Genomic DNA, 24,891 nt, shown 5'->3' with positions numbered 1-24,891 from the left:
CTGACCTCCTGTTATAAATCTGTGTCCAAATTAAAAAAAAGGAGTGCATTTACTGAAACCTCAGAGCAACATTATGGAATTTTGGACACTTTCAAACAAATTAAAAATATAAAATGATGTGCCTTTTAGTAGCCATTCTACAGAATTGGTCCAGAGTTGGAAACGTCTTAAAAAGATTTATTTTTCCAAAAAAAAAAAAAAAAAAATGCATGTATGCAAATTGTATAATATCCAAGGTACACATTTCTAGCAACTGTGCAGTTAATTCTCATATTGTATTTTGAGAACGTTTTGGAATATTTGTCCTCTCCCCAAATTTGTCACTACTGAAACACAGTAATAATCATTTAATTATAAGGGTTATATTGACCTATTGAGATTTTTTTTTTGCTATTTATACATTTTTTTCAGTATTTACATTTTAACAATATTTCAAGTGTAACTTATGAGATTTGTTGTATATTGAATCAAAAAGTTGATCATACTGCTTTCAAAGTTAAGGATTCTTTAGTTTGAATATACATTGAACCAAAAATTATCATAACATTTTAGTTGATAATTCAGTATACTTTATTTTTGACAAAACATTCCATGTTTCAGTATTGACTGCACATTTTTGGTAGTGACAGTAATGCTTTGGTAGCGACCACATCACGTTACAAATTACTAAAACATACTAAAATACAAAAAAATTGCATAGCTGTACTAAAATTTTGTTTATTTCCCCCAAATATGAGGATTATGTGTTCCCTTTTGTCACTACCGAAACATGTCTAAACAAAGATGTCACCAAATGTTTCGGTCGTGACAATTTTATGGGATAACACCCAAAAAACAAAGATGTCACTACCAAAACCTCACCAAATGTGTTGTGACTGTTACGGTAGTGACAATTCTATGGGATAACACCCAAAAAACAAAGATGTCATCAAATATTTCGGTCATGACTGTTACGGTAGTGACAGTTCTATAACACCCAAAAAACACCCAATAACACCCAAAAAACAAAGAGGTCACTACCGTAACTTCACCAAATGTTTCGGTCGTGACTGTTATGGTAGTGGCAATTCTATGGGCTAACACACAAAAAACAAAGATGTCACCAAATGTTTCGGTCGTGACAATTTTTTGGGATAACACCCAAAAAACAAAGATGTCACTACTGAAACTTCACCAAATGTGTCGTTACTGTTATGGTAGTGTAAATTCTATGGGATAACACCCAAAAAACAAAGATGTCACCAAATGTTTCGGTTGTGACTGTTACGGTAGTGACAATTCTAAGGGATAACACCCAAAAACAAAGATGTCACTACCAAAACTTCACCAAATTTTTCGGTAGTGACAACTGTACTGCCCTACAAAGCAAAAAGGCAGTAACTGCATTTTTGGTCAAAAATGAGTTATCATTTTCATGACATTCAAGGCATCCTTTGTTATGTGACAAAATATCTTATCTCAAATGTGTGTGATTTCGCGGCATCCTCACGGGACGGTTTTTACATTGGATAACAGGCTGGTTGACAGAATAACTTTAAAGTAATTTTTCTCAGTTCTGCACTCGGCGTAGTTACTGCCTTTTTGCTTTGTAGGGCAGTGTAGATACTTTTGAACTTAACTCAAAGATGCTACATGGTTAGCTAGCACAGTTCCGAACAGTGGTATACATAAAAAACGAAATGTTATGGAGTAACTCCCACAAAAGTGTGCTTAATTGAAAAAGTGACATTCCTTAAAGAGACACACAGATTTTTGAACACATTTACCTTAAAATAATGAGACCTATCTACTCACACCTTGTAGCTATGAGAGAGAGGGACACAGGAGTATTTCCTGATCATAAATATATATATATGTGTTTAGTTAAAATCAGTCTCAGCCAATATACTAAAACATACACTGTTTTGGTAGTGACATGAAAAATCGCAAGTTTCATAATTTACAGGGAAATATAATATATATTTTTTTAACTTCACTTTTTAAAAGAATCAGAAAGATACTTTTAAAAACATCAATGGAAAATAATACAAAAATTATTTCAAAATAATTTTCATAAGTTAAAATGTTGGAGTTAGTGTTCAGGACAGCCACCTCCCAACTGAAAAGTAGCCAATAGATGATTTTTTTTATATATATTAAGCTTACTAATATTTTAAATATTATTGTGGGTTTCTATAGATAATAGAAGAATCTTAATAAACATTGAAGATTTGAATACTTAAATCCTATTTTTGGATGTGCATTTCAGTTTGCACCAATTCTGTAGAATGGTACATATAAAGTTGTTTTGGCTCAAAAACTTTGTTTTTAAAATAATAGTCATAAAATAATAGACCCAAAAATATCAATTCTGTTTAACTGTATGAGTTTCTTTCTTCTGTTGAACATAAGAGAAGACATTTTAAAGAATGGTGGTAACCAGTTCATGGTACCCATTGACTTACATAGTTTTTCCCCCATACTATGGAAGTCAATGGCTACCGTCAAATGTCAACCAACGTTCTTCAAAATATCACCTTTTTTTCGCTCAATAGAAATAAAAATCCTACAGGTTTAAAAAAAAAAAAACCTGAGGTGAGTAAATTATGACAGATTTTTCATTTAAAAATGCACATTCACTCATCTTCCGCCAGGGGGAGCAATAAACCTACAAGCCAAATGATCATAAATAGAAAAGCCATGATATAAAATAATCATGTTTAATGACAAACAAAATATAAGAATTCCCTTTTAGAGAATAAAGGACAACGCTCCTCAACATGACTTAACTTGTTCCTAGAAGCTGGTTTAAATATCATTGTTTGTCAGATTAAATCATATGACCAGGAACCGAAAGGAGAAACCCCCCCAAAAAAAATACACTATGCTTTTTTGTAGATGCGGTGTTGATAAAAGAGGTGGGATGCGCTTACACAACGATTTTTTTTATTTAGATACCATGGCGCAGCCACTAGACTTTCCTACTATGATGTAGCCACGGCTTATGAATATTAAGTACGTAACGTGACGTGCGCAAGCACGCCTAGCATATTTGCTGAAAAGCGAGTGGGCGCTATTCAGCCGGCGAATGAAAAATCCTTCTATGGGGAAGGTTTGACTCATGAATATTAATGAGGTAACGTGACTGGGCGCTTCAGGAAGGTTACTAAGCAACGTCAGCAGGCTCTAATTAATATGCATAACTCAAGCCTTGAGTTTTTTCGTTTTTAACTCGTTTATTTAAAAAGCCAGCATGTGCTGCGTAAACTAGTTAATGGTCCTTAACCAACTAGTCAAAACGTATAAAACGTAAATAAAACAAAGAATTCACATCTGGAGAGCTCAAACCGGAGTCCAGCTCCGCCTCGTCACAACGTTCCAGTTCCTTGTTTTGCGACTCCAGTGCCGGGTTTTGCGTCGACTCGGCCGCTGGGAGGAAGTGCAGCTCTCAGAAGAGCCTGAATTTCACTTCACGACGCGCCGTTGGGGCTCAGCTCACACACAAGCACTAAAACAAGAAAATAGTCGTGTATTCCCATCTGGATTAAACGTAGGGAATCCTCAAGAAGCACCCGTTTGAGTGGAATCGGACTGGAGTGTTTTATGTGGACGGATATAGTGTTTTCGTTGAGCGATGTCGGAAGAGATGAAGACTTGGATCTGCGACCCAAACACGGATGGGAAAGAAAAGAGTGGTTTCTCTCGGCAATAACATCAAAAAATCTAAATCAGAAGTCTTTTGGAGGAAAGCACAGTCGAAGCCTCTGAACGAAGCGTGTTGGGGTTAAAAGCCACGACGTTTTGTTTTCTTCGAAACTCAGTTTCGTCCATATAAGCTTGAGTTTGAGACGCACAGCCATGCATATGAAGTTCCGCAAGATCTAGCGCAGAGATTTCAGGGTGAACTCTTTATTTTTCTGTGTTTTATTTACATCAAATCACATTAGCTGTGTTTTTATGTGCGTTACTGGTTTGCAGTCTCGTCTGAGCACGTTTTGTGCCACCATCGCGACTTTTTTTTTTTTTTTTTTTTTTTTAGAAAAAGGAAACTCGGATTGCTTTCGTTCACATTATTTCCTTTTCTAGCGCCCCCCTCTCATCTGTAGGTTACAGTAGAGCAATATCTCAGCCGTTTTGTGCTTAGAGCACACCTCTCTCATTATATAAATAAATTGACGAGCAAGCAAATCCAGTTTAAGAGGAAAACTGCATTGCATTGCAATGCACAAGGCAGTGGACTTGCCACATCTAAAAGGCGTCTAGTTTAATTTTGGCCCTTTAATTGGCTTCTAAGATCAAGACAACCAGCTTGGATCAGCAAGAGGAGTGACAGGCAGATCTCAACCGTCGAACCACAAAAATGAGGATTTGTTTGTGATATGACCAGGATATTTATGCTGTTTAGATCTTGAATGATTTTGCTTAGCATTTTTGGATGCCCGTGTCGCATCGATAGCCATTATTTATGTTTCTCCAACCACTGGGCTTCAGATTTCCACCATCTCTTCTCCTTTTAAGAAGAGGAGGATACATATTACCCTTGTTATGTGTGGTCTGTTTGCGTGCTGTCAACTGGTTAATGTGATTAAACAGGGAAACATCGGCGCATACGTCGTCCATTTTCATGCACTGGCGATTCTGAAGGTTTTGCAGCGAGCTGGCTTGCTTTAACACCTTAAGGAGATATCTCGCCTCGTCTTTTTGATTTGACTGGCCAGCTTGCATGTATTAGTTAACCAACCCGTTATTTCCAATATCTGCAATCGGTGGCTCAAATTAACTTAACGTTACATGTCATTTTTTGACGTTCGTTACACCGGCAGGTGGGTAGTTCGCGTTAAACTCACCCAAAGGGGGTGGGTGCTGGATGGGGGGCTCGATTAATCGACATTATCGCTGTCACCATCTAGAATTATTATTGTTTTGGAAATTTCCGGACCTGGAGGTGATGCCCAGCACATATATTTCTCCTTTCTGAAGAAAGAAGCCATTTCTGCAACTCCGGTGGACCTGGAGTGGCGTTGCTTCATATAAGCAACATATAGGTTTTCTATTCAGAGTGGATTTTTTTTGTCTACCGTTTTCTTTCTTCTGATTTTTTCGTCTATTTTCATCCACGATGGTTTTCTGAGAGACTTCTGAAGGGGAAAAACGCGATAATAAAAAAAAACTGAGGCTGGAATAGATGTTCGCGCCTCTCTCTCGCATCATCACCACCACCACCATCATCATCTTCACCACCTCAACCACCACCACAGCAGCTCCCGCGTTCGTCTCGTGCTGAGTCCGCCCTCACGTTCCTCCCTCACGGCTGGTTCTGGTACAGTTAGCGACTCGGTTCGACCCAGAGGGCTCGAAGATGGCGGACCTCGAAGCGGTTCTCGCCGATGTCAGCTACCTGATGGCGATGGAGAAGAGCAAATCGACTCCAGCGGCCCGGGCGAGCAAGAAAATCATCCTTCCCGAACCCAGGTAACGTAAACGAAACGAGTCTGCCACACAGTTACGTTAACTCCTACACATTACGCTTAATATTTTGTTGTGAAGCGACGTGTAAACCTATTTAGTTATTAATTTCCACTGCATTTGAATGATGTTAAACGATTTTAATTGTGTTTGAAATTCCCTGTCACCATTCTCAACGGCCCTCTCATGTACAAACAGGGTTTGCTGTTTACTGCTTTCTTACGCTTACAAAAACACCGTGGTATTTTTAGATAAGCTACTTATGTTTATTTCGAGATATAGCTCAGTAATAAACCCTGTTATTTAATTACCTCAGAGTAGGGTGTAAATACGATGAGAATATGATAATCAGGCCTGTATAGTATCAAAGTACTAACTAACGTTAGTAGTATCGTGGTAACACCACAGTACTTTTTCTGTAAGCGTTGGCTAAATCCTAATTATTGTGTCACATTTTGTGCTGTGTTTAGTGTTTTTGAGGTGGTTCAGCAGTTACTGAGGCCTGCTGGGAAAATTCCCCCGTGTGAATCAATGGCTCTTATCACCTGTAGATTTGCACCGGGTTGAGGGTGATATTCACTGTAAACAGGTCGAAATTCTGACATTGGCTTCACATTTGCGCTTGCATACTCAATAAGGCATACAAGTGCCCTTTGTTGGGGATTTGTGTGGCTGTTTTGAATGGTTAGACCTTGGAAACGTCAAAACAGTGTGTATTGTATTGGAGTATAAATGTTCGGATGGTGAATGTGTTTTTAAGGCCATACTATTTAGCTTTCAGTTTGTGCTTTTGTTTTTCATGTTTTTAACTTCTGCTTTTAAATTGTAAGCTTACATTTTAACCCCTTTTTTCGCCTCCACATAGCCTCAGGGTTTGTACAAGGTGTGTAAAGTGCTTGAAGTACTTAATTTTGACTTTTTGAAATTTAAGGCCTGCAAAACCCTTAAACATAGCAATATTCTTGAAGAGGTACTTGAAAGTGCTTGACTTTTCGAAAGACATCTTGAAGAAGAAGAAGAAGAATCTATCTATAAAATAAGTGTTTAATTTTGTCAATAAGACAAATTTTCACGCAAAATTCAAAAAACCTTTTCACTTATTTCAGGTAATGTCAGAAAACAATTGAGCTAAGCAAGTAGTAGTGCTGACAGTGTCGTGTAAACATGCCTAAAGATGCGAAAAGAGGAACAGATGAACCAAATCAATTAAGAAACCGCTCCGATTGATTCAGACTTGTAACTCGGTTGTTCATTTTAAGCGATTCACTAGCAAAAACCAGGTCAAATTAAAAGAGCAATTCATTTTCGAATTCCAACATCGCTTGTAACGATTTTAAAATCATATCGCAAATTATTTAATTCAGGTCGGGACTTGGAGTGCCTATCGCAAATCATTTGATTTAGATAGGAACAGGTTTGTGAATCATGTAGCGATGTCAATGATTCACATCAAATGATTTGTGATATGCGATTTGAGGTCACGATCTAAATCAAATTCAAATCGGGAATCATTAGATTTGACTTGGAACTTCGGAGTGGGTTTGTGAATCTTTTGCTTTAGATCGGAACTTTGGAGGGCGATTCAAATCGGGACTTGCAGGGTGCAGGTTCACGAAGCTTGTGAATTTGGTTAGGATCGGGATTTCAGAGCAATTTTGCAAATATGTATTTTTTCTTAAACAGTAGAAAACATAAAACCATCAATGCTTTACAGTAAAAAAAAAAATCAAATCCCTTTAGAAAATGAACAGTGGTTTTACTGTATTAAATGTGTAGCATACTTTGTAATACTTTAGTAGTAATACTTCATGTGCTTCACTTTATTTTTGCCATTTTTTATGAGTATATTTTTATTTATCCATTTCTCTTTTTTGAGAATTTGAAATGGAAGACATTGTTCGATAAGTGAGAACTCTGATTGAAGTCCTTGAAAATCAAAAAAGTAGTGCTTAAAGCCCTTGAAAGTCCTGGAATTTCATTTTACAGTATCTGTACGAACCCTGTTATTTTGCACTTTGTTTGGATGTTGGATGGATATTTATTAATATTTTTGGATTTTTCATCCAGTTAAGCTGGGCTGGTTAATCAGTTAATAAAATGATGCGTTTGTCATCCATTTATATCAGATTGAATCCGTTCATGCATATAATCCACTTCATTTTATCTAGACATTTGAAAACACTTGCTGCTCAGAAAACGAATACAGGAATCTAGAAGTAGTAAACCTATACTAAACATAATTAGATAGGCCTAAAATATTGTTAATTACGTTTTTTTGTTGGGAGTGTATTGTACCTGTCCTCTTGAACACCATGTGAGGAGTCCCTTGTGTGTATTGGATTTTTTTCTTTTTTTTTATGGCCACTGTCTGAAAACCGTAAAAGTGATAAACTGACTATGCCGTCACAGTTTATGTGGTTATTTGGCCGTTTACTACCCCATGGGGAGACCGAACACTGTAAATGTTATTTAGGCCTGCTTTTGGTAACAAACCGAGGCCCAACAAATGGGAAGTGGTATTTCATATTTCAGAGTTTGCTCATCTCATTGGATCACTATGGCGATACGGCTGTCAGTTTACAATGTAAAGCCTGTGGTTCAACACAAAGCTTTTATTGTACAGTTTACACGCGCATGTGTCTCAGTATAGCCTGCGCATTCGTGGAATTGCAGTAGCTGGAATGTTTTTAAAGTTTATGTAACACTTAAATGTGATTAGTGATCTCTTAGTGTAGCTGCAAGTCTTGTTGTCAGGTAAACAGACAAGATTAGTTAAAAGTGCACAGGTAGCAATATATCCCTTTCTTGGAAATATGGGCAGTTAAGGCCATGTTTAGACTTTTTTCCTCAGCATGTTATGGTATACAGTGTTTCCTATTAAATGCCGTTCTTGGAAGTGAAGAAATTGAGACTGTATTGTAATTTTGCTACAACAATTTTACAACATTTATTTATTTACACTGCGCATTAGCAACATTTTGGCAAAAGGCCTATTGAATATTGTGTAAAGTGTAGTGATGTGTGAGAAACGGCTCACACAGAAGTCACTTTCAAACCAAACAGCTTTCCATTGGTCATCATGGTGAATTTTGGTGAACAGTTTACCTCTTGTGGAAATCCTTCGCTTTCATTCGAAAATCCCGATCCTGTAGATTTCACCCGTGAAAATTTGCAGAGCAACGGTAAATATGACCACACCTTGACAGTATTTATGTATTCATGTCTTTTGGTATAATGATATTGTATTATTATTATTATTATTATATTCAAATTCTTTGGCTACACCTTTGCAATAGTAATATATTTCTGTCCTAGTTATAAAAATAATGTCAAATTATTATTATTATTGTTTTTCAAATTGTTAGCTTCCTAATCTTTGATTTTGGTTTGAGTCCACTTTTTAAGTCCAGCAACAAGTCAATGCAAAGACTCTATTCGGTTTGGTCACTGAAAATGGGTTGAATGATTTCTTTAACTTGTTGCTGGACCACATAAGGGTCAATTTTTTGAAATTGAGATTTTTACATCACCTGAAAGCTGATGAAAAATACTTATTTAGCTTGTTAGGATAGGACAATATTTGTCTGAGATACAGCTATTTGAAAATCTGGAATCTGAGGGTGCAAAAAAACCAAAGTACTGAGAAAATCGCCTTTAAAGTTGTCCAAATGAAAATCTTAGCAATGCATATTACTCATCAAAAACTCATTTGGATATATTTATGGTAGGAAATTTTCATGGAAATTGATCTTTACTTAATATCCTAATGATTTTTAGCATAAAAGAAGACCCGTACAATGTATTTTTGGTTATTTCTACAAATATACCCGTGCTACCTAAGACTGGTTTTGTGGTCCAGGGTCACAAATGTTAAGTTGCATGCTTTAACCTCAGTGTTCATGACTTTTAGCATGCTAATAGAATTTGTAATGGTGGCACCTTGAACTTTAAAGTCGTTTTAGTTAACGCGATGGTTTTAAAACCTTAAACCAATAACATCTTAGTAGAAGTGCATTTCAAGTGCTCACTTTTATTGCCGACCTGCCGATTATTTATAGAGCTTGTCCTTAGTGATTGTTACCTATGTAAACATAGCATGAAATCCCACGAAAGCATTCGACCAGGCGTTTCGAAAAGCTTTCTCCGAGTAAACTCGCGGCAAGATTCATTTACGGTTAATCATCTTCCTTCCTACGCCAAGGCTAATATAAACGTCTCTCCCTGGGCCTGAGATGATGCATGTGCCGGTGGGCTACTTAGCCTCCCCGGATGATGTGGTAATGCGCGGTGCGAATCTGAAACGATAACAAGGGTTGGCTTTTCCGTTCGGCAAAGTGGTAAGCCATACATCCGCTCCTCATTGTGATTAGTCTGCTTTAGTGGCTCTGTTTGCTCTGAGGGATTACTGTAGGCCGCAGCAGGGCGGCATCACCACAGATCGAGTGAAAGCATTAGCCGTTGACATCAGTGTCCCCATCATTAGCATTATTACGGCCTCCATAAGCGTTGCGCCACTCCCAGCTGCGCCTTCTGACTAACACTTGTTGTTTAATGTCAAACTCTTCTTGTGACATCCAAGTGCTCGTTTGTTTGTTGTTCAGTAAGCATTTTTAAACCTCTGAAATGATCTGGCGTGCATATAAAAGCATAAGCTGGTGGTACAACAAAGGCGTTTGTTAATAAATAGAAGATACTTTGTAGCGGCGGAGAGAGATAGCGCGGCTCTGCTACATTCTCCTCGGGCCAGCCGTGAGCCCGCTGGCAGAGAGGTGAGATTTTGACAGCATGACTGGAAGTGTTTGAGGAGCTGGCGGGATTGTTTGACAGCGAGACGAGTGGAAGAGACTGGAGATCGTTTCAGTCACGTAGACGTTGGACCGTGGGACGGAACTGATGCGATTGCAGACAGACAGAGAAAGAGATGAATGCGTCTGCATCCTGAGAGAGACAGGCGGCGAGGGGTCGTGCGTGTTGTGCTTGAATGCAATATCTCCTGCACGGGTGCAATCCTGTGTCCATTAGTCGGTGGTTTCAAACTAGTTGCCACTTTTGAGATGCTAAAGGCCAGTTAATGTGTCATAATAATGTAGGCCAGACGATAAATTATGAATGCGGTGCGTGAGTAAAACATGTAGTCATTAATAAATGAGAAGTTTGTTTATGTCTTAAAAGGGCTCATCGCAGGCTTGAGGTTTCAGCCACTCAAGTGTATGGCTTGTGAGCGCTCCAGATATCAGCTTTTGCTTTTTACACTAATGTGTTAAGTCATTTAGGGCAGGGCGCTAAAATATTGTTTTTTAAGCTTGTATTGATCCGATATTGATCGCTATTTATGTATTTGCTTGGAGATGACTTAAGATAGTGTTTGGAAGATGGAAGAATTAGACGAAATATAGAACTCCAGTTGGTGATTTTTAATGTTTGTAAAGAATCTTATGCTCACTAGGGCTGCATTTGTTTGATTTAAAAATGCTGTAAAAACAGCAATATTGTGAAATATTACAATTCAACTCAGTGTTTCCCCTACCATTATCTTAGGGGGGTGGCCCGCCCCCCCAACGGCACCCCCCGCCCCCCTTGAACGTCAAGTTCGTTTTATTTTCGATATAGTGCCGGATCACAATAGAAGTCATTTAAGGTTATCTTTCCTATAGAACAGGTCTATACATTGTTCTTTTATTTAACAAACTAAATTGCCTTATGTGATTTATCTTATTTACACGAAGGCATGTCATTTCTGTCTCTACATGGTCGCGCGTTTACAATGTCTCCTCCGCGAAAACACGGACGGGATCGCGCACTCCATTCATAAAAATGGAATTTACTCTATAGCGCGAAATGCCACGGAATTTGTCGATTTTTGGATTAATAAATCAAAAGTTGGTCTGTCACTTAATTCAAATCGCGATATGGACTAGTGTCTGTGAAAACTGAAATGCAAAAAGACCATTTTAATATGAATCCTGCATGTTCCGTTTGCCTCTGTATGTATGAATGGCGGAGGCGCGTTTTTTTTTTTTTTTTACTACAGGCATACTGAAGCACGCGTGAAGCTCCCGCTAATTTTTGGCCTTTGCATCTCACATGAACAGATAAACTCAGTCTCCAAAGCTGAAGTGAGTGTCACTTTTACCGTTTCATTTGAGAAAATTAGCATCATATCATACTGTACACAGAAACTTCATGGCAACCTAGCAAAATAAAAGTACGGTTTAACATGTAACAACAATATTAGTCTTGTATTACTTTTGTACAGTATAATGTAGGTGTTTATATATTCCTATTTAAATAATTTACATAAAACAATATATGTGACCCTGGACCACAAAACCAGTCTTAAGTCGCTGGGGAATACTTGTAGCAATAGCCAAAAATACATTGTATGGGTCAAAATCATTGATTTTTCTTTTATGCCAAAAATCATTAGGAAATTAAGTAAAGATCATGTTCCATGAAGATTTTTTGCAAAATTCCTACTATAAATATATCAAAATGTAATTTTTGATTAGTAATATGCATTGTTAAGAACTTAATTTGGACAACTTTAAAGGTGATTTTCTCAGTATTTTGATTTTTTTGCACCCTCAGATTCCAGATTTTCAAATAGTTGTATCTCGGCCAAATATTGTCCTATCCTAACAAACCATATATCAATAGAAAGCTTATTTATTGAACTTTCATATGATGCATACATCTCAGTTTTGTAAAATTTAACCTTATGACTGGTTTTGTGGTCCAGGGTCACATATGATAAAAAAAATTACAACAAGATTAACCACTTAATTGTAGAAAAAAGTCCTACAATTATTATTTAAACGTTTTAAACTGAATATAATTTTTTTTTCCATGTATTGATTTTAACAGTAAACCTCTGTTTTTATGGCAAAAATGAAAAGGGTTTATTTTTCATTTGATTAAAATCAAATGTTTATGCTTTCATTTGATTATCAGAAAAATTAAAACATAATTTCTAAAAAAAAAAAAAAAAGGCAAAAGATTGTAGAGCCCTATTGTTTAAAATGTTAAAATAGAGAGTTTTGGACTTATTTTTCACTGAAATAAATGTTTTCCTTATTACACAAAGTAATGGAGCTGGAAACCTAGGGGAAACACTGCAACTGTTTTCTATTTGAATATATTGTAAAATGTAATTTATTCCTGTGATGCAAAGCTGAATTTTCAGAATCATAACTTCAGTCTTCAGTGTCACATGATCTTCAGAAATCACTCTAATATGCTGATTTGCTGCTCAAGAAACATTATATCATCAATGTTGAGTTTTGAAAATAGAAATCTTTTGTGACATAAATGTCTTTACTGGCACTTTTGATGGATCACTTTTGAAGGATCCATTTTGTAAAAAAAAAACGTACTGAGCCAAAACTTTTCATATTAAAATGGCTAATAATTCAAACGATAGTTGAATCAGAGCCATGAATTGGTTAATTGCATACTTGTATATGCCATTTTTGTTGTCTGTATGAAACTTAGTGACTAAATATAAATTGCATTGCATTTTCATGATATTCCCAGTATTTCTTAATTTTATATCGCCAACTGAATTACTATAAATATTAGGAATGTAATATAAACCTCACAATACTATAATATCACAATACGATATTCATTGCCATAATTAAATAAAAAGACAAATGAAGACAAAAAAATGTATATTTTGTACAATACATTACAAGTTAATTTCTTCTATCTAATGCACTTTTTAGTTTAAAAAATACATTAAATTAATTTAGGTATGTTATTTTTGCTTTACAGTTGGGAAATTACAATAGTTATTTTAATTCAACAGAAAACTCCAGCTTGAGTGAAAACAGTCTTACAAAAATGCGTCTTGCTACAAATCTAGTGAAATGCTGTAATCATCTGCCACGAAAAAACTGGTGGCCGTTGTGTTTCCAAACGCATACTAAATGCACAGCACATGCAATAAATGAGTTCACTGCATTCACTGTGAACTGAGCCGTTCTGAGGCACGGAAAACACCGGATCATAAGCTGATCGCTTGAACGAAGTGCGCGCTTTGTTTTGAAACACTCAGCGAAAACAGACTTTATGAGGGGCCAAATTTAAGCCACATTGTGCTTTCGGTTTTGGTTCATTTTACACATACTGTGCTAAAGCATAATGGCCTAAAACACAACTTTAAAGACCTTTTATGTTAGAATAAGAAGTTAAAATGTATTTAAAAAAAAAAATCGACACTTTTTGCCCGAAAGACCTATTGTTTTATATCATCACGTGACCACGATAATTTTAAAACAAATTTGCTATTGCAATACCACGATATTGATAATACTGTTACATCCCTAATTAATATGTAATGAGTATTCATATATCATTGCACAGCCTTATTTAAATTAGCAGTCCTAATATCAGCCATGCCCTTTTACCGTAATGTGTCAGGTCACTCACTACAGGGGTGTCTGTGTCTGGTCCTGGACTGCAGGAGCATGTTTGAGGACACTCCCATCTCCTCTGACCTGCACTCTGACTCTGTGGGGCTGTGGTTGAGTGATAATGAGCCCTTGGAGGGGGTGCTAATTGATTCAGTCTCCCAAACTTGCTGCTCATTAACACCCTCTCCCAGGGCAGCGCGGCAGTGCCCTCCGTTGGGAAGCGACGGGTGGAGAATTGAGCAGGTGGTTGTGGAGAGACCTAAACTAAGGCCGGGATCGAGGTGGAAGGGCAGCACGGTCAGCTGCCTGAAAAGTCCAGTTGCCTTCTTCCTAGGGCTTGGATGGCATTTGTTTTGCATGTAAAGTTTTAAAAAAAGAGAACTGATCTTTTATATTTCGTTTTCTCCATTTTCTCACAGTATTCGGAGTGTCATGCAGAAGTACCTGGAGGAAAGGGATGAACTGACCTTTGACAAAATCTTCAACCAGAAGATTGGTGAGTTTTCTTAATCCTTCCTGTCGCTATGAGACAGATTTGCTTTGGGGAAAAAAAAAATGCTCCGATCATTTCGGATTTGTAAAAAGGCTGCTATTGAGGATGCAAATAGAGTAATTCTTTGAAAAAGCTTGTAGAAAAACACCACAGGCCCTTAAGGAGGACATTTTAATCACCATGAAGTTAAATAAGGATCTTGTTCTTCCTTTTTTCTTATCTGTGGAGTCAAAGACAGCTCTTTGTTCTGTGTAACCACTGGCCGTTATGTCTGCTTTTCTCTATTAGTCACCTGAACAGTTAAACTCTTTGTCAAGACAGCGTGTCGTACAAATGCTCTTGTGTTGTGGTGCGATGAATGCATATGCCCAAATAACCTCAGGTACCTAAGTGAAAGCATGCTTTTTTCCACTTGCCGCTTTTGGAGGAACGGCGTTTGCTGTAATGTGTGAAGTGTGAGCTGCGAAGGCACCATGGGAACGCTGCAGCCAGCCCCAGATTTTGATTAACTTTAATTTTTACTTACTTCTGTGTCTGAAGTCCCAAGTGAGGATCCGCTTCAGTGGTTTCTCTCTCTCTCTTGACTTTTTTGCATGCATTCCCTTCATGCATTATACAATAACACACTTATAGTGTCTGTTTATGGTAGCTAAAATTCTTATCATATTTGTTGGTTTTAACCAACAAAATGGTAAGATGTGTTGGAAAAGGGTTTCCCCACCTGGGGTTTGAGAGTTGATGGAAAAACTAGGGAATAATTAAAAAATCCTTAACCCAAAAACTAAAACTTGCTAAAAAAAGTCACAGTGAATGGGTGCTTTCAGAATGAGAGTCCAAACAGCTGATAAAAAAAACATCTAAATAATCCACAACTGCATTTGGGATGGTTTGAAGCCGCATTTAAACTGCATTTTGGAAGTTCAAACTCGGGGCACCATAGAAGTCCACTATATGGAGAAAAAATAAAAAAATTTTTCCTTAAACTTAATTTCTTTACGAATGAAGAGAGAAAGACATGATGACATGATCACATGACATTGTCATCCAAGACATGATCTTGGATGACAAGGGGGTGAGTACATTATCTGTACATTTTTGTTCTGTAAGTGAACTTCTCCTTTAACATTTTGTGAAGTGAAAAGCTGTTTGTTCCTAACAAATCCATCATTAATGCAACTTCAAACCGTAGTTGTAGGCCATTGTGCACTGAGCTACCTAGATCACCTGTTTAAAGACTCATATGCGTGTTGGATCAGATAGTGAAGGAAAAGATCATTTTGCGTGCATGTGAACTCCTTCAGTACTGTTTAAAAAGCATCCCAGGATGCACCTCTTGTAAAGTCCTCATGAAATCAAAATTTTGTAATCAAAAGATTTTTTGGCTTTTAGAATGAATATGTTAACCTTAAAGGAGAACTTCCAGAACAAAATGTTACAGATACTTTACTCACCCCCTTGTCATGCAAGATTTTCATGTCTTTCTTTCTTCAATCTTAAAGAAATTATATTTTTGGAGGCAAACATTTCAGTATTTCTCTCCATATAGTGGTCTTCTATGGTGCCCTGAGTTTGAGCTCCCAAAATGCAGTTTAAATGCAGCTTCAAAGGGCTCTAAATGATCCCAGCTAAGGAATGAGGGTTGTATCTAGCGAAATTATTGGATATTTTCAAAAAAGTTCAAATTTATATACTTTCTAACCTCAAATGCTTGTCTTGTCTAGCTCTGTGCGAACTCTGTGTATTCTGGTTCAAGACAGTTAGGGTATGTCGAAAAACTCATGTTCTCAATTTCATTTTCTTCTCCAACTATCCTACATCGCTGTTTTACCTTTTTTTGATAAAGAGCGTTTGATCTTCTTTGCATGTTCACTTTGTAAACACTGGGTCTTTACTTCTGCAATGATAAAGGATGATTTTGAAGTTGGAGGAGAAAATGAGATGGGAATTTTTAGATCTACCCTAACTGTCTTGAACCAGAATACACAGAGTTCACGCAGAGCTAGACAAGACTAGCATTTGAGGTTAAAAAGTATATAAACTGTCAATTTTGTTTGTTTTTTTGGAAATAACCAAACGTTAGCCAAACCCTACTTTCTGAGCTGGGATTGTTTAGAGCCCTTTGAAGCTGCATTTAAACTGCATTTTGGAAGTTCAAACTCGGGGGCACCATTGAAGTCCATTATACGGAGAAAAAATTCTAAACATCAGTCAATTGTTCACAGAGTTAGTATTTTATGTACGGTGAATGAGACGAAGTGCAATATATAGGGGATAGGGAACGATTCAGACTAGGGGTGGGCGATATGGTAAAAATATCATATCACGATTTTTTCAAGAAATATCACGATTCACGATTTTATCACGATTCTTTGTCATGTTGGTTTTACTTTTTTACAAGTTGTCTGAGTAGTACAGACAAATTAATTTTTCTATTTTAAAACCAAAACCTTACAAGGTAACAAAATATAAAATAAAAAGAATGGCAGATATTTAAGCCAAAGTGGGCGAAGACAAAAAATCTTTGTCATTATTTTCTTTGTTTTTAAAAAATAAGAACAAAGATAAGCTACATGTTACAAATACACATACTATACAAATAAAACAAACAGTGCTTTAATTTTCAGGTACAGTCCATGTATTTGTCAGTAGCATTCAAGAAATTTAATTAACAAATATAAAAATAAAACACTATATACATTATATACATAAATTATACATAGAAGCAACATTTAAAGCAACTGTATTGAAGTTCTTCAGTCAAGAGCAGTGAGTGATTTTCCTTTGTGTTTTGTTTTATTAGTGTATCATCACCCAAAAATGACAATTCTGTCATCATTTACTCACTCTCGCATTTTTTTAAGCATAAAACATGCTGAACATAAAACTTATTTTGAATAATGTGGGTAACCAAACAGTTGCTGGGTCCCCAGTTACTTCCATATATTTTATTTATTTATTTTAAGTCAGTAGGGACCAGCTACTGTTACCCACATTCTTCAAAATATCTTCTTTTGTGTTAAGCACAAGAAAAAAATAATAATAGAGATTTAGGACATGTGAGTGACAACATTTTTGGGTGTACTGTCCCTTTAATGACAATCGACAGCATGTTTAGCTCTGTCGCAGAGCTGCACGCATCTATACAGACGCGCATCCGTTTTTCTCTTAACTGTTTACTTTCACTTTAGACAACCGACTGTGTTTATATGTAATCCTTGCGTGTTTTTGACAGTATAAGCAAATTAAACGCCAAAGATAGCTCAGTTTAGTAATCAGGTGCTGTTTGACAGGCTTTTAGCGCACGTGCTTCAGGTTTACGCGCTCATGAAGCGCATGCCAGAACAGCGCGCGGACCAAATGGCGTTATTTTACCGGCAAGACTTTGAAGCACATTCAAATAATCTACTTTTGTGATCGCGAATATGAATAAGTGCAGTGTCCCGTGAGTGAATGTACAGTATTAAGACGGAGGCACACTGTAGCACGATACTACGATATTTATTCAAAAGCAGATCGTGGAGACATTTTAATCGTCCACGATCAAAAATCGTCATATCGCACACCCCTAATTCAGACAGTGTAAATATGCTTTCCATTAGAGAAACTTTTCTGCTCCAGAGATGCAATAGCATGGCGAGGATCATATGCGCGAGTCGGCGCAGACCATAAAACGTATCTGACCCATTTGAATTCTTTTATAGCGATATGGATGAGATTGTGGTTGGCATACGCTGTCAAATGAGGCTGTACTGAGCTCAACGGCTGTAATAAAAACGAAACGCTATTGGCTATTTAAAAATGTCTTCCTGTTTCAGTTGAAATGACGTCATAGTTTAGAATAGCACTGTGTGTTCTTAAAGCAATTTAGTGGACCTTTAAGAATCTATTCTTAAATGTAGAAGATAGTAGCAAGTGGACATATTTATGTTTTCATAGGCTGTATGTTTTAGCCTGTCAGTGTTGTTACAAAAGTGTTACTGTAGTATAAGATGAGTCACTATCACAAACTGTTATTTATGTACATGTAAACAAGTAGACTGTTTGAGTGGGAAACCTGTTCGTGATCTTAACAGGCAAACCGAGCCGCTAGGCATGTGACATGTTTATGGGACTAAAAAAAACAAGTGCATTAATTAAGTAAAAGAAAGATTTTCACTAATGCAAATGCCTGAAGTAGCTTGCAAATATTCCAGGTCCTCTCTAAAGAAAGGCCGAAGTAGGAAACCGAAGTTCGCTGCTGCGGTGCCGCTAGTTCACATGCTGAATTTGAATGACAAATGTCTCGGTTTTGCATCTGACCAGTGGAAGAGATAATGACTCAGGGGCTGGTTGCATAATCAGATGCTTCCCTTCTGTCTTTGTCTTTTAACCCTCGTCGCTGTGGCGTTTCGTGTTTATTTGATGAAGCAAATAATACGTGACGTAACGATATACATTACTGATGGGCTTTTCTGGGCCAGTTTTTTTAGGTCATGATAGCTGTGACCTATTGATCCATTTTAGTTGTATTGGATGACGTGCATATGATCATAATGTCCTGAAAGTGCTAATATTGTATAATTTCTCTGATAGTTTAGTTTAGTTTTAGAAGGTCACACAAAAACTCCTTCGTTCTCCCTACTGTGAAGACCCAGCTCTCGCTGTGAACCACCTAGTCATATGAGACCTAATAGGGATCAACAAGTAGCTTTTACCATTAAAATTGCATGAGAAATTAATAGAAATGAATCTTGCTTAGCAGGAGGAGATGTAGAGAGCAACGCAAGGATGAAAAGCTCAGGCTCAGGGGTGTCTGTCGGCCCAGAACGACAGAGGAAAATGCCATCCTCCTCTATTGATATAATTTGGTTTGACAGTCACAGCCATAAAGACGTTTGCATGGAAAAACTGAGCGTTTGATGTCTGACTTTATTGGCAGAGGAACTCGATTTACTAGAACATCTGGAATGGTCTAGATAATGCTGTCTATACATGTTATAATATGAGAAGCATCCATAGATATTGGATTGCTTATCCACATCAGTGGCGTGTTTTTTTTTTTTTTTTTTTTTTTTTCTCAGCCATCCACACAATTAAAAGTTTCATGTGGCGAGATGTCAGCATTTATCATTTTTATTGATTTTAAGAGCTTTTTTCCCCAGCATTAAGTGGTTAACAGTCCTTCTGAGAAAAAGACAAGCGTAGCATTTCACAGCTACCGTTGTTCGACCCTCACAGGTTAAACTAAAGCCATTTTGCCCAAACTCTTCCGTGACCTACACGCACCAAAGATCTTGCATGCTCTGCAGATCGATAAGCCTGTTGAATTGATGCCTTTTATTTAAGTGTTCGTCCTGTCTGGGAAGTCACGACTGACTGTAATAAATAAAGCAGGGCAGCTCAGGGCGAAGATGAATAGCACTGTTTAGCAGAAAGACTTTGGTGTACCGTTGCATGCGTGCTCGTGTGCATGTATCTGTGCAGAAACGTGACAGTTTGACAGCAAGTTTTGGGCTGATAATGATGTCTCTCCCCACCCCCACCCCCTTTCCATGACACATGATTTATTGGTCGGCAATGTCGGTCTGTGATGCTGCACTGCAGTGCAATTCTCTCTCTCGTTTGAACTGTTTCTTCTTCTCCTGCTCTTTTTCTTGTTAGCATGCTTCACTTTGTGGCAGGTGACAACAATTTCGTTTAATTGCGGCCAGCGGAATTTTTGGAACAAGGTCTTGAACCCCGTGCAGAAATAAAATGTTATGGTGCTGCTGCTTAAACATTAACATGGAAGACCAGAAATGTCGACAGGGATGTTCAAAGAGTAGTTCACTCAGAAGTGAACATGCTTCTTTCCTCTGTTTTTAGCTTCTGCCGCCTCAAAATATGAGCTCATAAACACTCAAGAACTGCTCTGAGAGTCACTTCATGAGCAATTTATATATATATATATATATGCAAACAGAAACTTCACAGCAGTCCATCAGAATAAAAGTTTGCTTTGACTTGAAAAAACAACAGAAATATATTACTTAATGTAATTAAAGTGCTGCTGCTACTACTACTAAAATTATTATTAAACAATATTTATTAAGGCATATTTACCAGAATTTACTAGTATTTACCTTTTTAATATAAAAAAATATAAAAATGTAAATAAACAACGCAGTATTGCTAATATATATATATATATATATATATATATATATATATATATATATATATATATATATATCTATCTCAATTAATTAGACATGCTTTTGTTTAATACATTTTTATGAAATCATTAAAATGAAATCCAGAAAATTAATGGAACACATAGAATTTGTTTAAAATAAAACTGAATTTGAGAAGAAAATAAAATGTTTTTAATAGGGCCTTAAATTAACTTTTAATAAATTTCTGTTAAACTGTGTTTCATGATTTTAATTAAGTAGACATGCTTTTTGATTGATGTTTTTTTTATTTAACAATTACAACCTAGTCCAGAATAATTTAATTAACAGAAAAAATGATTAAAAAAATTAAAATGAAATGGAATTTAATAAAATTGATTTCATACTGCCCTAAGTAGGGCACCAATGTTTTGCAGAGTCTTTCACCTGCCATTTTCCATTTATTGAAAATTAATACATTGAATATTTTAATAATATATTTTTATATATAATAAGACTTTTGTACAGTTTAGATCAAAGGTTTACATACACGTTGCAGAATCGTCAAAATGTTAATTATTTTACCAAAATAAGAGGGATCATACAAAATGCATGTTATTTTTTTATTTAGTACTGACCTGAATAAAATATTTCATATAAAAGATGTTTACATATAGTCCACAAGAGAAAATAATAGTTAACCCCATTTAAAAGTTTGCATACACTAGATTCTTAATACTGTTTTCTTACCTGAATGATCCACAGTTGTGTTTTTTTGTTTAGTGATAGTTATTCACGAGTCCCTTGTTCGTCCTGAACAGTTTAACTGCCTGCTGTTCTTAAAAAAAAAATCCTTTAGGTCCCACAAATTCTTTGGATCTTCAGCTTTTTTGTGTATTTGGTGTAAACCTTTGAACAGAATGTGTACAGTTTTCTTATACTAATTTAGTACTGCCCTTCAGAAGCTACAGAAGATACTTGCATGTTTCCCAGAAGACAAAATAAGTTAAATTTACCCTGATCTTCAAATTCGAGGGGACTCAATTCAACTATTATTTTCTCTTGTGGCATATATGTATACAGTTATTATGTGAAATATCTTAGTCAGGTCAGTACTAAATAGACAATGACATGCATTTTGTATGATCCCTCCTATTTTGATAAAATAACTAACTTTTTGCAGATTCTGCAGTGTATGTAAACTTTTGACCTCAACTGTATATAGTGCAAAAGGTATAATATTTTTGTGGTGCTTATAGTGAATTGAACATTCAGCAGAGCTTCTCCTATAATGTTTTTCGAAAGAAAGGTTTGGAGCAACATTAGGGTGAGTCATTTTTGAATGGACTAATTCTTTAAACCACTCTAATGCATCTCACATGAAAGTCATGAATATTTAAGGCTAGTTCAGACGTACCATCACATCTCTTCATTTGTCCCATCAGGCCTAAACAGGCGAAAATACCACCAATAGCGAAGACTGCTCTTCTGTGAGTCAGTGTACTTGTTTATGATACACAACCAGATGAGCAGTCCCTTCATTTCCTGGCCCAAGCCATCACTTATCACGCAAGACCCCGCCTCCCCCTTTATCGTCTGTAATGGTTTCACGATGACAGGCCAGAGCTGTCAAAGGACACAGCACTCGCCGTCCCCGTAAAAACCATCCTCGTATCTCCGCCATCTCTTTGAGCCGGTCGGCTGTGGTTTATTCTGCTGCATGCGTCTTATGGCTTTGATGCCCAAGGGAGGCGTTCACGGCTCCTATGGATCTCCCTACTGCTCAGCTCTGTTGTTATGATGTTATTCCTCTATCTGCCCTCCTCCTGGTTTCTTCATTTGTGTTCTGCCTGTCCACCCCTCCTCCTCCTCCCTCATTCACATCTCCCCTTCTCTCTCTCTCTCTCGTTCCATCTGTCAGAGTTCTGGAATGGATGTTTGAGAGTTTTGTGTTGCCTAGCAACTGCGGTTGCCATGGGAACGCCGAAGATATCCCGTGTTTGCTTGGCGACCGGGAAAATGAAATTAAAGGATGAATTAAAGAAGGAAATAGATGATTTCCATTCAAACAAAGCAACAAAAAAACCCTAACAGATAATTCACTGCACTGATATGTTTGGATAATTACACCCGTCCTCTTCCTGGCCTGAGGCTGGGAGCTCTGACTGGCTGGAATGATCAATGCCCATTAACCGTTTAGGTTTCATTTTCAGTGTATTTAGATGCACGTTTGCCTCTTGTGTGTGATAAAAGTGCAACATATCGATGTGTGTCCTTTGTTAGCCAGCCAGACCGTCTGTGCCCAGATGTGTTTGTGTGTAAGTGAGTGGACGAGTTCATGCATACGTGCGCATATGTGAGCACTAGCATTGCATTAATTGACAGTTCTTTGATCCACCAGCCTCTGTTAATTGCTTTGGGATTTGGAGAATTAATTGGCCAGTCAATGTCATTATTTCCACCCCACTCACCCTCTCTCTGTCTCTCTTTGGCCTACACCAGGGATGCTCAAATCATGTTGCTTGATGGACACATTTAGAAAATGCAGGGTGACTGGGGTCAGTGAATAAAATGACATGGTAATGTGACCCTGGACCGAAAAACCAGTCATAAGAGTCAATTTTTTGTAATTGAGATTTATACATTATGATAAATAAATGAATAAGCTTTCCATTAATGCATGATTTGTTAGGAGAGGACAGTATTTGGCTGGGATACAACTATTTGAAAATCTGCAATCTGAGTATTGAGAAATATTGAAAAAAATCACCTTTAAAGTTGTCCAAATTAAGTTCTAAGCAATGCATATTACTAATCAAAAATGCAATTTTGATGTATTTACGGTAGAAAATCTACATAATATCTTCATGGAACATGATCCTTACTTAATATCCTATTGATTTTTGGCATAAAAGAAAGAATCTATAATTTTTTATTTTTGGCTATTTCTACAAATATACCTGTGCTAAGACTGGTTTTGTGTTCCAGGGTCACATTAGTTTTGAAATGTGAAGTGTCATTTACCAGCTTAATTTTACATTCTCATTCGATCAAAACAGTCGTAATTGTTAGTCTCCAGAAACACTTTTTGTTTTCCATTATAATGTACTTTGTTTGAATTTAATGTATTATTTGAACTTGTATCATGTGCAATCCAGGCATGTAAGTAGCAAAAATAAAGGCCGGTTTGTGGAAACGGGCCAGGCTTGAGCCGGTTTTCAAATTTGAAGGCTGCTTGTCTCTTCCAATTGCTGTTTGGACCGTTGTGAAAGGCTCTGGAGATTTGGTATTTCCAAATCTGCCTGTTTTCTTTTTCTGATCAAATTCTATGGCAACATCACATACAGAGATGGGCATAAATACATAGAAATGTATTTAAAATAAAAATACAAAATACTGTGTAAAATTTTTTTTATTTAAATACAAATACAGTATTTTGTATTTTTAAAATACACAAAATACATGTGAAATTGGCCATCAAGTGCAGGCATCCCTATTAGGCTGAAATATATCTGGACATATTCTGAATGCAAAACAAAAACATTTAGATGTGTACTACTGATTAGAAATGATCTTCCCTTCCCCTGCCCTGTAGGAAAAACAAAAGTACATCCCCCCCCCCCCCAAACATCTTTTATTACGATTTATCACCATCATGACTTCAACTCAGTAACAAGAACTCAATAACACAAAGTTGATAGATAAAAAAAAAAAACTATCAAAACTGATTGGCTAACAGGCAGCTAACGCTATTTTTCTCCTACACGTGTCGGTGCTTTTTTATTCTTTCATGTTTTCTGAAGGCAAATCTGAATGATGCACCATTTTAACTTTAATCAACAAGGAATCGATCATGATGACACCCTTACCTTAATGCAGAAAACTGAGAAAAGTCGCTGACTCTGCTGCAGCTCACGTGCATGAGTGTTAAAGGGATAGTTCAGCCAAAAATTAAAATTTGATATTTTTACTCTTGCTGGTAAATCAATCAATCAGTCTGGTTTATCAGAGATTCATCTGCTTTCCGAGTGCAAGTGACTGCAGCTGTAAACTGCAGTGACTCTCAGCCTTTGTCGCGTTTAATACATCATCATCTGTGTCGACATCATCGCCTTCGCAGGTCTGGAAGTTTTTCCACGGTGACAGAGGAGGACGATGATGCTACTGCTATTTGCAACACATGTTTAGCAAGGATTCCGAGAGGAGGTAAAAAGCCGTTAAGTTTTAACAATCTTATATCTCACTTCAGCGGTCGTCATCGCGGTGAATCTGTTTTAGGGGCCGTTCACATGTCGCACCTAAAAACGCGTGGAAAACGCTGAAGCGCCGCCTTCTCTTTCTTTCCAAACCCAGTCTTTGCCAAACCGCTCTGTAGTTTGAGCTCCAGTGGCGTCTGCCGTTGCTAAGC

General features: G+C 37.0%; 1 protein-coding gene across 2 annotated transcripts in view; it reads left to right on the top strand.

Moving 5' to 3' along the window:
• The first annotated feature begins 3,463 nt into the window (after positions 1 to 3,463).
• grk3 (G protein-coupled receptor kinase 3) overlaps positions 3,464 to 24,891 on the top strand; it is an 81,591-nt gene continuing 60,163 nt past the window's right edge. For both annotated transcript variants that reach the window (XM_073829128.1, XM_073829127.1), the window contains exons 1-2: positions 3,464 to 5,451; positions 14,279 to 14,355. In XM_073829128.1, the coding sequence (XP_073685229.1) occupies positions 5,339 to 5,451; positions 14,279 to 14,355 (190 nt within the window). In that variant the 5' untranslated portion in view covers positions 3,464 to 5,338. The remainder of the gene's footprint in view (positions 5,452 to 14,278; positions 14,356 to 24,891) is intronic.

This window comes from Garra rufa, chromosome 23, assembly GCF_049309525.1.
Source record: "Garra rufa chromosome 23, GarRuf1.0, whole genome shotgun sequence".
Classification (NCBI taxonomy): domain Eukaryota; kingdom Metazoa; phylum Chordata; class Actinopteri; order Cypriniformes; family Cyprinidae; genus Garra; species Garra rufa.
The sequence above is the reverse complement of the archived record's forward strand: the minus strand, read 5'-3'. Positions and strand labels throughout refer to the sequence as shown.